Genomic DNA, 14,204 nt, shown 5'->3' with positions numbered 1-14,204 from the left:
ACATCATGTACGAACTTGTTTACCTAAATGAAGCACCATGTACAGATATTGAGAAGTTTGCATAAATGGGAGAGTTTACACCAACACACAAGAGACACACAATATATTGAGAGCCCAAAACATTTTTGGTCAATTGAGATTTTCTCTTAACAAGAACATAAATATATGCAATTCCCACCCACTGTCATATAAACACATTTGAAAACTTCTGGAATGGCTGGGCATAGTATAGATGAGCCTTCTTGCCTTTGTCATAAATAACCTGGAAGAACATATAGCATGCAGGCATCACGGGGTGTGGGAATGGGGAGGAAAGGTGTTGGTGCAGCAGCTCTTGCCACTAAACTTTCAAAGCACTACTTTAAAGAGTGGCTTATCAGTTTGGCTTCTTGAGCTACCATAAAGCCAATGTAAACTGTTCTGGTGGACATGCAGATTTTCCATTTGTGACCCAGCAAATGTTCAAACATGCTGGAATCCTGCACAAGTTAGGCATATGTGGTCTTACTAAAGTTAACTAGAACAGGATGGCAGCCAAAGACAACAAATTAATACATATTAGCCCCATTTTTCCTGCATAGAAAGTAAGTGAAGTAAGATCGTATTTGGACAGTAATATAGGATGAGCCTTCTAATATCTGATAGAGTTTCAACATTTCTGTAAAAAGTATTAAGAACTGGGAATGTTAAAGTCAAAGTGACCAAGCAACTATGTGCAGAAATTAACCCTTTTATTATACTGTATATTGTAGTAGTAAAGTTTGTTGGAAGTGCATGAATAAAAAGTTAGTGAAATTACAGGAGGAACAATCTATATAGCAATATTAGGTGCATTCACTGTGCATCTGGAAGGAAAAAGAGAAAGAGAGTTTTCACTCATTTTGGCCTAAAACTTTGTGTTCAGGTTTCCAGAATTCTGACATCAGAACCCAGATAACACTGATTAGAACCATAAGGCTTTACAATAAAAGCTAAAATATTGACCATATGATGGCAAAAAGTCTTTATTTTGTGGTTAACTTATTCTCTTCTAGCTACTCTCTGATGAAGTGGGTGGTGCTGTGGAGGAAGACCTCCTTCTCCTAGATAAGGACCTTGATCGTTCCGCACTGTAGGTAACATGCTTATCATAGTTTTGGATCTGAGCTTCAAGGAAATCCCTTTGTTGCTGGCTAATTGTCTGGCTAATCAGTCCAGGGAGAGCTTGAATGCTACCAATTAATGTTTCCAGTTTTGTTTCCAGAGTCACAATCCTCTTCTCAAAATCTTCACTTCTTTCATTTAAGTCAGAAATCATATCATACATGATGTTTTGTGTCTGCAAGAAGAAGGAAAGTGTAGAAGAATTACACAAAAACAGGATTCTTCTGCATTGCAAATGCTTGCATTTTGCTCACCTCTAGAACGATGCAGCGCTGTGAGATCATAAACAACCTGTTTCATAACCAGGATAAATCTGCTCCACAATGTGTTTTTATTCCAGGCTTTATTATCCATATACATGAAGCTACCAATTGCTTAATGGAACACTCAAACACTAAGCAAACATTGATGTAGGTACTTTGGAAAATCCTTCAGACGTATGGAGATACAAAAACATGACTCAGTTTAACCAATGCTATCTACAGTGAAAACTGAAGAACCTCTCTGCCTGTGAAATGCTGTTAGGACTACTGTGATTTTATTGTTTCTCAATAACAACAGTAAACTAAGGTTCATCTATCTAAGAGCCTCTGCCTACATGATCTGGGGCCAAACATGCTTGCCACTGTGTGTACATCTATTGTTAAGCTGATGTCTGTCTCAGCTCCGTGAAAATGGTACATCAGAAGACATGAGGCTAGAGGTGTGCTTGTTCTGAGGGCACATTAAGTTTAGGTGCACACAGAAGTATTTTACATGCACACCTTAACAATTTAGTTATGCCTCTGAGAACCATGTCTATCAAGCTCCTCCACATTTTGGCCATCTTTAGGGGAACAAAAGCAGCAACGTATTAAGTAGAACTCGAGGACTTGCAAGAAAGAGGTTATATTTAATAATTCTAGAAATATATCTGTAATTCCTTTAATATTTTTGTACATTTATTTGCTTTTTCTCTTGAATCTCATAGTTTAGATGAACATAAAGAAAAACATACTGATGTCTATTTGTATCTATTGCACCAACCTTTGCCAAGTCCACCAAAGTGTTTGCCTGATCATTCAGTTTTCTCTGTTCCATCTTAACACTTCGTAATCTAAAAGATGAAAATCCAAGTCAGAGAGCTTTTTTGCCTGCTAATAAAATTTGGAAATAGCATGCATCTAAACAGATAACTGCATGGACAATGTCTTGGATACTTTGTGTACAGTTATAATAGGTTATGTGTCTTACAATGAAAAGCATGCTTCCTTAACACCGCAAAAAAGAAAGAGAGAGCAAGAAAATGTGATGTCCCCGAGACTACTAATTGCCATGGTTAACGCTGAATTCAAAGTGGGAGGTAAGGATTTATTCATAGTGTATGAAAGAAAGCCAAAACATTCCTTAAAGCTCCAGTATCCTGGCAAGTAGGCATAGGAAGTAATGAACAATTAAGTTTCCTCATTATTGCCTTAGTAAATAAGCTGCTTCCTTATGCCTACGTGATTAGATACAGGTATAAGCCCTCTTCAGTTTGAAATGGATTTGGTTAGGAGGTGTTTGAACCTGATGAAAATACAGTGATAAGTGAGTTCCTTCTTAATTTTTAAAAGCTTTTATCTGACCAGCAGCTAAATAAATAGCAACTTTGCTACAATATTAGTTTTACTATCTTAATGTTGTGAATGCACATAACAGCCTTCTTAATTGGTTTAGTCGACTTGTTTATCTGTTCCTGATTTAACTTGAACACTGTGAACTATCATATATGCATACTATAAAAGAGACTCCTGAGTATATTCCTCCCTTTATGCCTAAGTAATTCCATTCATGTTAATTAGCTGAGCATGGCAAGAGAAGAAAAACAAGATGCATTATTTTGCAATGAACTATGAACATGTGTGTTTGCTTAAAAGGTTGTGCCTGGCCATCCTTTTTTCTGAGGATTCAAAATGAATGAGAACAAAAAAAGTTCACTAATATTCATAATTGTGAGTTGATTAAACAGATATAGGTAGCTCCTCCTTTTAAATGTATTTCTTACAAATCACAAAAAATGCAATCCAGAATTCCATATTCACATCAAAGCACACACACATGGAGCTCCACTCAGAACAGGTTTTCCCATTCATTTTAGTGAAGCAGGCATGTTTACATGTGTGCATCCTATTGCACACTAAAACTATTATCTACATTAAAATAAATTGAGAGGCCCTATACCTAAGCGTACTCTGTGCTTACTGGGCATCAACTCTGTAAAGGAATTACAGGAGGGTTGCGGGAGATTTTTTTTTTCTGTTTTGTTATTCTGTACCTCTAGCATGGTAAGGCTATAAAGGCAATGATAGACTTTGGGTATATAAAGCAACATGTCCCTCTCTTCACAATCTATTATTGACTGATGTATGAGGAAGTTATTCAGTTTGTAACATCCATGATTTTGTGCTCCATGTGTTAACACATGAAGAGGTACACCTCAATATAGAAGTCTAAGAATTTGGGCACAGATATCAGACTGTTCTTTCCAGACGATTATGCCAGCTCTCATTCATTATTGGTATCCGTTTATTTACTTTTTTTAATGTGATTGTCCTGAATTAGTGCCATTGCACCCATGCATTCATTCACCATAAATAAGCTGGTGAATTTCTTCTAATAATTTCTTTTAGCAGTAGCTAAATCAGTCTACTTCACAATCTTAGTACTCAATTGATTCATTTTCTGCCTAAAGCCCTCCATTTCAGTACCATGCATTCAATTTCTTGGGGAGAATGAGTATGAATGAACATATGGCTGCAGTCACACAAATTCAGCTTTACTGCTGGGAAGAGGGACCCACGTTCACAGGTAGAACCTATGTACAGGACACAAGAATTCTGAGAGATTGAAAGATTTGTTACTAAAATAGAATAAAAGAAGAATGCCAGTTAATATAGACCTTTAGATGTGTAGATCTTTAGGCATGTAGATTTGTCCATACAAACATTTGGAAGGGTATTATAAACAAATCATTGGTTATTTTTGAAAGAAAAAAGCCAATTAGTGACCTTTTGGGTACGGTTTTCACATCCTTCTTACTTTCTTTCCTGTCTTAGATGAACTTTTGAAGACATATAGCAAAAAGCAGCTTTTTGTGCTGAATATTAAGCTTTTTTTTTTGCAAATATATGTTTAATAAGGGGGATTTGTATTCTTCAGGTTATGACTATGGACATGACTTGGAAGAGGCAAACACATAAACTGATAATTTCTTAGCTGCGACAGTCAGATTGAAAATGAGACTAGCCAGATCTTTCTCTGCAAGTTAAGCAATATTGATAATCTAATTCCTTCCTTCTGAACTTCACTTATCACAGAAGAAATTCATGACTTTGGATTGCAGTTCCACAGTAGCAACCAGACTATTGAAATTCACAAATAAAGTATCAGTTTGTTGCATGCAGACAGTGGTAAATTCTGCAAATTTTAAAGGAACAGCTCACATAACTTACTTCCGAGCTCTATTTTCATTGTTGAAATAAAAAGACAAAACAAAAGAAAAGAAACTGTAAAATAGACTAAAACAAACCAACACATGGGGTGGTCTTCAGCTGAGCACAGTGTGCTCTGTCATGTAGACTGCAGTTCACACATTTTCCCAATACTGTTCTCTGGGTCAGAGGTTAACAAAGGCTGAGCCCAATTAAGATGCAGGACAATGCAGTAGTATTACTATAGTCATGGTTTCATGTTTTACCATGTTCAAAAATAAGCAGTGTCTCTGCATACTCCTTGGCGCAAACATACAGAATGATAACAGTGGTAATACCTAAACACTTTAACTTTGCATCCCAACTTCCATTCACACATGGAAAGAATTGATAGCGATGAAAAATTAATTATCACATGTTAAAACTAAGGCATCCAGTGATTTCAATGCACAAGTTTGATCTCCCTGCTCAGCCTTCCTGATTTGAGACTTGAATTCATACTTTAGGAAGGAGATAAGGGAAGTTAAAGGAAAATATTTGGAAATATGAATGAAAAATATACTGCTATGAATTAAAAAAGAAAAAATACATTGGGATCAGGTATAAATGTAAAATTAAAAAGAAGATTCTGAAAACTAATATCCAATAGCTTTGGGGACATTTCACTATTTTGCTAGAATAAAACGCTTAACACATTTGACTTGGAGACCAAGAGATGCTGAACAAATGAAAAGTTTGGCAGTAAAACAGAATCCTGACTCTGCATAACAAGGAAAAATAACCATGACAGGAATGGTTTTACTGAGTTTCTTACTCAATTACACTGAAGAGTACCTTTATGAAGTTTTGACATGAATGGTATAAAGTTATATTATGTTTTAAGTATAAGCCTTTATCAAAGAAGTGAGAAGATTCAAATCTATTTTAAACAATTCAAATACTCCTAGCAAGGAGTACCTCAACAATAAGGTTAGAAAGCAACCCTAAAGCAACGTATTTTATTCAAATGAGAACAATCACAAGGACGTTAATTGCCTCCCTATTCCATTTTTATCAGAAATCATCTTGGTGTCAATTCCTAGGGTTTTTCCACTGTGACATGAAAGGAAGTAATAATCCATGAACTATGTTCTAATGGAGTATAGGGGCTGTAGCCTAATTCTAAACATGGTCACTGAGTAGCAAGCCCCATTGGATTCCCAGCAAGCAGGTATGACCATGTGACTAACTTTGCAATATATGAATGAAGGCAACTGTTCTATCTTTTGCAATCCACATAAAGATTCCACACTCCAAAATGTAATAAAAGAATGCAACAAAGCAAATGAATATCTATACCACTGATTTTTTGTCGGAATATCTTCTCCCATACATTCATTTCTGACACATTATTTTCTTTGGTTAGCTAAATTTAACCTCAAATCTTGGCTAAACTGAATTAATATAGCATTAATATAGCAATATAGAATCAATCAATTAATATTATCAATCAATCAATTATATAATTAATTAAACCACAAATGTTGGCTAAACTGATTTAATATAGACTTAATTATATTAATTAATATACTGTAGTTTACCATATAGCTATTAGTGAATTAACCCTCATCACTCATCCGAGAATGGAAATAATAGTGCAACCATTTAACATGATCAGATCAGTAGCAAAATAAAAGAAGCATGAGTCATTTAGGAAACTTCTCTCCACTTCTACTTCTGGTACCACTACATCAACTCTATGGTGAGATCCATGAGTCTCAGGCCACACCCAGATCTGTATATAGGGACCATTCAGATGGCCTACTTTCCATGTTGCACCAGTTGTGCCAGAAAGTGGAAAAGAATTGCACATGGTCCTCATGCAGATGTAATGCTAAACCATAGCTAAGCACTGTAAGAACAGGAAACAGGAAACCTTTGGATCTTGCACTCCTCCACCTTGTGGCCACTAGGACAAGTTCAGAAGTTTACTTTTCCATTTTTGATTAACTGTAGTTAGTCATGACATTTAAGTCCATTCTGGTTAAAATTAACACTTGTTTTGTTGAAACACATGAACCTCAAAGTTTCTGAAGCTATCTTGACTCCATAAAGCATAGTTAAAATTTACAACCACTTAAAGTTCATAGTTCAAGTTCAACTTTAATCTAAAATGGAAATTGAAGCTTCTGATCTCATCTTTGTGACTGTTCCAGATTTTTGGGGGGGGGGGGAGAAGCAGCGTGTAAATTGGTGTAAAGCCTTGCTGTGACTCATTCTCAGGATAATAAAGCATGATTTATATCCAAATGGAGCCACCTTTCTTTAAAACTACCTTGAACTGGCTCGTCTTTTCCTTGTGTGTCACCTTGCCTAGTTCTGGGTTCGTCAGGCTGTATTTACTTCATTGATATAAGATTCCGACCTGGATACTGATTAGAAACAAAATATACTGACTGTATTTATAATCTCACATAGATTCTGGAGCTGAGAGACAGAAGTCTGAGGTCACAAGCCCATTTGTGGGCCTCTTTCCCTTAAACCCATCTCTACTAGGGCTCTTACCTTCTGCTTTCATCTATTCCCAAGATCTATGTGCTGCAGAGGAGGGAAATGGAGAAGAGAAACCTGTAGCAGTTCCTATCTGCCACCAGTTTCCTGTGGTCCAAGCTGCAGTGTGTTCCTGTTTCCTGACAAAACAATGGCTGACCACTCCCAAAAGGCAGACATGAGATGAAAATATCTTGATGATTCTGCTCTGCTCCCATTATACCTTGCAGTTTCCAAAGATTAGAAAATTATTTCAGCTCTAAAGATTTGGCCTGGTCTTTCTGAGGTACCAAAGTGAAGCCAGTGAATCTTCCATTTTCTTTTCAGCAAGTATAAACCCTTACTGTAGCAACAGTATTAATATGCAAATGGACCAATAATTTTGAAATGAAATTATAACAATATTCACCCATGAAGAAAGATTGCACATTGGTAGAATATTTGGTTTTAAAATTACACATTTTAGAAAGTTGTATTAAACCGACTCGTTGAATAATACAAGGAAGCATTGTTGACTAATAGTGAGCATAATAAAACAATCCCTAGTCAGCCATAAGACTTGCTGCAAGTCTCAGAAGAGCACATTATTGATATTTATATCTATGCTGTATAATGCAGTAGCACAATTCTGATTTCAAATAATCACATTTGGAATAATTTATGTCAAAGAGTTACATTTTGAGTAAAGGATAAAAGGGTTAGATTATACTCAAACAATACACATTTAGGTACACAGTATTTCCCCCCAGAGACACAGGGTAGATTTGGGGCAGTTGTCTGCACCTGCAAAGCTACAACATCCACACTGGAAACTGAACCTGCCTGCTTAACACAGCATCCCTAAAAAGGACAAAACAGACAAACCAAAATGATACTTACTGGTGAATAGCTTGCAAGAATTTGCGTTGGTGTTTCCTTACTTTTGCATGGTCTATCTTTTTTACCAGCTTTGTATTTTTATAAATTAACCATGTTTCCCTGAGTACATTGGCAGCTGCATTTTTCACCTGTTTAACAAAAGAAAACACTGAACTGACAAAAATAGCATTATATGTCTCTTTTGACTTTTCTCAAGTACACTCTGTCTATTATAAATATCAACAGGAATGGCTGTTTCTGAGATCTGCCAGACAGCTATGTATAAGAAGTGAATGTAATGAAAGAAAGCTATCTTTATTTTCTGACTCTGCTTGGCACTTTCCTTGGCACTACACATAACTGCCCATAACTTGTACCTTGGCAAGCATGTATGACTTTTAACAAGCTCCTTGATCTGTAAGGTTAGTTCATCTTACCTGCACACAGACAGAACATCAGGAACTTTCTACACACAGGATGTCTGGCATCCTCCTCATTATTTTATTGATTGATTGATTGATTTATATCCTGCCTTTTTCCGACAAAGGGCTCAAGGCAGCTTACATCATTCTCCTCCTCCATCTTATCCCCATAACAACAACCCTGTGAGGTAGGTTGGGCTGAGTCTGTGACTAGCCCAAAGTCACTCAGTTGGCTCCATGGCTGAGTAGGGACTAGAACCCAGATCGCCTGAGTCCCAGTCCCATGCTCTTAACCATTACACCACACTGGCTCTTAGTAACAATAATTTAATTTAATTTAATTTAATTGCTTATTTAAATAGTGTCCATCCAATCCAGGTGAGGGGGTTGAGTTCCTGAACTGAGTGATGGACTAGATGAGGGCTAATAAATTGAAGTTTAATCCAGACAAGATGGAGGTGCTATTTGAAAGGGGAACCCTGATCCTGGTGGATGCTATTCGCCCTGTCCTGGATGGAGTTGCACTCCCCCTAAAGAACAGAGTGCAGAGTCTGGGGTACTCCTGGAGTCTCAGATGTCATGTGTAGGTGCAAGTGCCTTCTATCAACTTTGGTCTTTTTACCAGCTGTGTCCCTTTCTGGACAGGTAGAACCTAGCAGTGGTGATTCATGTGCTGGTAACATCAGGTTTAGACTACCGCAATGCACTCTACATGGGGCTGGCCTTGAAAAAAGTCCAGAAACTTCAGCTAGTACAGAATAGCACTAGCACGTCTCCTGATAGGAATGAGTGGAAGTGAACATATCAGCCCAGTGCTGTATCATCTGCACCAATTACCAGTTTTGAAGTCCGGGCCAGCTTTAAGGTGTTTAAGCTAATGTATAAAGCCATAAACAGCTTAGGGCCTGGATATCTAAAGATGTGTCTCTCATATATACCTACCCAGTTCCTACATCCTTTTCCGTGAGCCACCCCTGAAGGAGGTAAAGAGGGTGGCTACGAGAGGAAGGGGCTATGGCACCCCTTCTGTGGAATCAGATCCCCAGGGAAATACGCCTGGCACCAACATTATATATGTTTTGGTGGCAGGTCAAAACATTCTTATTTTCCCACCATTTTAATGGTTGATTATGCTATGTAGTTTTATATAGGTTTTTAAACTGTTTTGGTATAGGTGGAATGGTTGTTCTTATGTAAATATACGTATATTGCCTGTTGTTATTTCATTATATGTCTGTCAAATTTTATTGTTATGTGATGTTTTATGACAGAAAAGTTTCTTTGAAATCTATTTTTAAATTGATCGTTACCTGATTTTTAGTATATTCTGTACACAATTCTGAGATAATACAGTATATAAATACAATAAATAAATAAAACTAAAATTTAAAAACCCTTTTCAAAAGGTAAATACATTCAATAAATTAGGTGACTGCAGCCCCTCAAATGCATTAAAATCATGAAATGTCTCAGCACAGAGGGCAGTGTTAACGTAGAGCTGGAAAGGTAACAAAGCTGGTGCCAGGTGGGGAATTTTTCCACTATTGGGGGGCCACTACTGAGAAGTCCCTCTTCCTTCTTGCCACCAAAAAGGTCCCTCAGGGGTGACTCTCAGAGCGAGGGCTCAGATGCTGAGTGTAATGTCTAGGCAGCCTTCGGTTGCAATAGGCACTGTGACAGGTATTGCATGCACAAGCTATGTATGGCTTTGTATGTTAGAGCAAGGTCCTTGAACTGAGCTTGGAAACATACAGGCAGCCAAGACAAGCAGGCCAGAATCAATGTTATCTGTATAGACCTTCTGGTCCCAGCTATTAATCTGACTGATGCATTTTGCAGAAGTTGCAGGCTTTGAACAGTCTTTGGGCAGCCCCAAAAATAGGCATTATGATATTCTAACCTGGGGATTACCAGAGCACAGGTTACTGAAACAAGATTATCCCAGTCCAGATAGGAGTGTACCTGGGGCACCATCTGACACTGGCTGAAGGTATTTCATGCCATCTGAACCTCAAAGGGCAAAGGTAGCTCAAGGAGCACCTGAAAGCTACAAATATACACCTTCAAGGGGAACACAACCCAATCCAGAATGGGTTGAATATCCTCTTTCCTTTCAGAGGGAACACCCACTAACAGCATCTCTCTCTCGTCTGTACTGAATTCAGATTGTTAGCCATTGTGCACTGATTTAGCACATTCACAGCCTTGTGCAAGGGTGATGAAAAGGACAACTAGTGTTCCATCAGTATATTTATTGCAGTCCATGGGAGGTACCCCATGATTCCACAGTTCCCTGTAGATGTGGAGTAACATGGAGGACACAAATGATCCCTGGGGAACTCTAGGCTCAAGAATCCATGGGGCCAAGCAGTATTCCCCAAATGCCACTTTCTGAAGTGAGCCAACCAAGTGCCCCCACTTCCAACTCAGATAGCAGCCACAACCCAGCAGGATAACTTGGTTAATGGTATCAGCATCTGCTCAGAGATCCAGGAGTATCAACAGGGCCACATTCCCCCTGTCTCCCTACTCACATAGGTCATCATAATGAGTGACTAAAGCTGCTTCTGTGCCAAAATCCAGCCCAAATCATGACTGAAATAGATCAAGAGAAAATATCATGGATCCATGATATTTTGGGTAGGAAGGTAGTTCTGTTCAATAATCAGACTCAATTAACATGTCTCAATACATGTACTTCAGTCCAAATTATTTCCCAGTTTGTTACATTTATATTTTTTTCTTCCACGATGCAGTGCAGGCAGCATACCCGATATTTTCAAGATAATCTATTTGAATGTGCTTAGATTCATCATGATTTTGCCTCATGTACCTTCGGACCATCCCCTGGCATCTGGAGGTTTACTTCCAGTATGCTATTCCATAGCAGTCAAATTGACCATGAACTGGACAAAATACTTACAGTTGACACAAACTATCAAAATTTAGTAACAATAAGATCTTCCCTAGAAGAGAGAGGGAAACTAAATAAAACTGTCACTTTTTATTTTTTTAAAGAGAATACATAATTTTCATGTATGACTTACTCTTTTAGTTAGCTGTGTATCCATCATGAAATTATGCACATGTTTTTCAGCTTTGGTAAGTTCTAATTTTCTTGCTACCACAGCTACCACCAGCGCAGTGCAACCAGCACCCTAGAAAGAGCAAAGAAACAAAATTCAGCATTATAATATCTTATTGAAAAATAGGCACACTGTTGAAAAAATAGGAAAAAAAAAAAAAAAAAAAAAAAAAAAAAAAAAATCTTATTAAAAAAAAGGCAAACTTTTAAAAAAAAAAAAAAAAAAAAAAAAAAAGCAAAAAGCAAAACTACCAGTTTAGTTACCAGCTCAGGCAATGTTCCACCACAGTGGCAGGTAGATGTGTTTATATCAATTGCATAAATAGCTGTGATCAAAGGCTCCCAAATTATACAATATTTTACTCAAGATTTTCTAATGGCACTTTCCATCTTTTCCAGGTTATCCGCACTCTATCCCCTTTGTGATGCTTTTCACAGGTAGCAGTGGAGCCAATAACTGTTCCAGTAGTTCAAAGAGGCTTTTGTTCCTCTTCCTTTTGCTCCCCCAGCATTAATGAGAAAGAAAAATGAAATACAGAGTGGAAAATTTTGCTAATTGTATGTCAAGCGACTGGCCAATAGTTCTCCATCAGTACAGGACAGGTCCTCATAAATTGGTAAAGGCTGAAGGTTACAACTATCCAGTTGCAGGCAAACAGACCCACTAGAAAAATGTAACAGAGCTGGATGCTGGGAGAAGCAGCTAATGTATACAGTGGGTTTTGGCATTTACATGAGTAGCACAACCCTATACCTGAGATACTTTCAGGGAAGTATGCAGAATTTCAGCCATCGTCTTTCAAAGAGGGACACAATATCTGAGAACCTCTGTGGATATATTTCTATCTATTGATAAATAAAGACACTGACAAATAATTATTGATTCCTTCTTAGACATTAGCAGTTTCAGTTTTCTCTGCTAGGCATAAAAACAAATTATGGACATCCGAACAAGTTGCATTATTAATATCAATGGTACACCAGCATTTAACATTTATTGTACAGCAGTAATGAGCCTAACTGAGCCTATTCATAATACTTGATCACTGATTCTGTTAAAAAGGAAGTACAATTATATTAGGAACAAATGCAATAAAAGCAGTAACCTGTTTAAACTTTAGCTTTATTCTTTAATAAAAGTCTTTCCTTGAATCTAATTAAGCCATGAAAGGTAAAATACTGTGCAATCCATTTGTGTATTACCCATGAAGAGGAAAAGCTGATATTCCATTAATAATAGCTTATGGGGATTGTAAACATTAAATTTTGATTGAAATTAATATTTTATTTTTATTGTAATACATTGCAGCTATAGAAGTACTTCTAAAGATGGATACCTGACATGCTTTTCACAAGAATTTTCTGAACTTCTATTCTGTAAAGTAAATGAAATACCTTATGTAATCTAGAACAGTAATAACAAACTGCTTTAACTTAGAAGTTAAACACTTTTAGGGCCAATTTATTTCAACAGGAAAGTTAAGCTTAATTTTTTCCAAATGTAATTAATGGGACTTCAATAAAAGTCCCTCTAGCCCACATCTAGAAGGGATATAGGGGGCTGCAGAATGAGGGGACAAGAGGCAGTCCATTCACACATTCTTGGATATAATTCTATGGAGTGTCACTTTATTATTTATTTATTTATTTTAGAGAAAGTGCTTTGAAACAGACTCAGTGCAGAAGGGTTGCTGCACTCTCATAAGCATTTATGTTTTATTATTGAAAATTAATAAAAATGCTGGCTAACACATGATAGGACAAATACATTTGTACATTTTATTTCATTCCGTTGTCATTGCAGGTTGACTTACCACCTTTAAAAAGGTGACAATACTGTGATAAAATATCATGAATGGAATAGGATATATGGAATTAATTTAGTTATTCATTATACTTTAAGCTGTTCAATAATCAAAACAGGGTATACTACATTCAAAACACATAAGTATAACAAATGAATAAAGCCTAGGAAAAAACAAGATAAAATCAGCAGTGAATATTAAGAATATTGTAACATATAAAACCAAATAAAAACCAGGAGTAGAATAGAGTACTAAAAACACTAAAACAGTTCTTTCGAAACAACAAATAAAAAAACTGGACAGCCACCTGAGTGAGATGGTGTAACTTGGTATCCTGCAATAGTAGGAGGCTGGACATGGTGGCCTTCATGGTCCCTTCCAACCCTTCTGTTTTATGAGTCTAAGTTTCAGGGGTTTTATCAGCAAAATGAATGTGGTGCAATTATTTTTATATTTTTATTCTGATCTTCCTTGAAGGAGTTCAAAACCGCACATGACGTCATCTCTATGTATCACCCTCCTAAGAACACAGGAGGGTAATAGATAAATTAAGCTGAAAGAACAGGGAATGATTCACCCGAGCTCATAAAACTGAGTTTCATGCCTGACCTAGGTCAGCCCTATGAACCTAGGCTTCCAAGCTCAGAGTCCAACAGTGCATTTCTGCCCCCAAACTGGTATCCTCCATATACGTTGCTCTACAGTTGTATGCTGGCTGTGGGTGATGAGTTTTGTAGTTGAACACATATGAAAGACACCAGGTTAAAGGAGGGTACTCTGTTTACTACATTACAATGCTTCTCCTCATGAAACAAAGCATAATTTGCAGTTTTGATTTACCCACACAATTCATCAGGTTCTGTGACAGCAGTAACATGATTATGTGACATCTAAGATCAAGTTATTTCAT

At 37.1% G+C, this 14,204-nt stretch overlaps 1 protein-coding gene across 2 annotated transcripts in view; it reads right to left on the bottom strand.

Moving 5' to 3' along the window:
- Positions 1 to 714: 714 nt before the first annotated feature.
- Positions 715 to 14,204, bottom strand: part of KCNN2 (potassium calcium-activated channel subfamily N member 2) — a 78,553-nt gene continuing 65,063 nt past the window's right edge. For both annotated transcript variants that reach the window (XM_044446350.1, XM_044446352.1), the window contains exons 6-9: positions 11,452 to 11,562; positions 8,004 to 8,131; positions 2,170 to 2,239; positions 715 to 1,318 (exon numbers count right to left, since the gene is read on the bottom strand). In XM_044446350.1, coding sequence (XP_044302285.1) covers positions 1,031 to 1,318; positions 2,170 to 2,239; positions 8,004 to 8,131; positions 11,452 to 11,562 — 597 coding nt within the window. In that variant the 3' untranslated portion in view covers positions 715 to 1,030. The remainder of the gene's footprint in view (positions 1,319 to 2,169; positions 2,240 to 8,003; positions 8,132 to 11,451; positions 11,563 to 14,204) is intronic.

Source organism: Varanus komodoensis, unplaced genomic scaffold (genome assembly GCF_004798865.1).
Source record: "Varanus komodoensis strain SLA01 unplaced genomic scaffold, ASM479886v1 scaffold5, whole genome shotgun sequence".
Lineage (NCBI taxonomy): Eukaryota > Metazoa > Chordata > Lepidosauria > Squamata > Varanidae > Varanus > Varanus komodoensis.
This window is presented reverse-complemented; position numbering and strand designations above follow the sequence as displayed.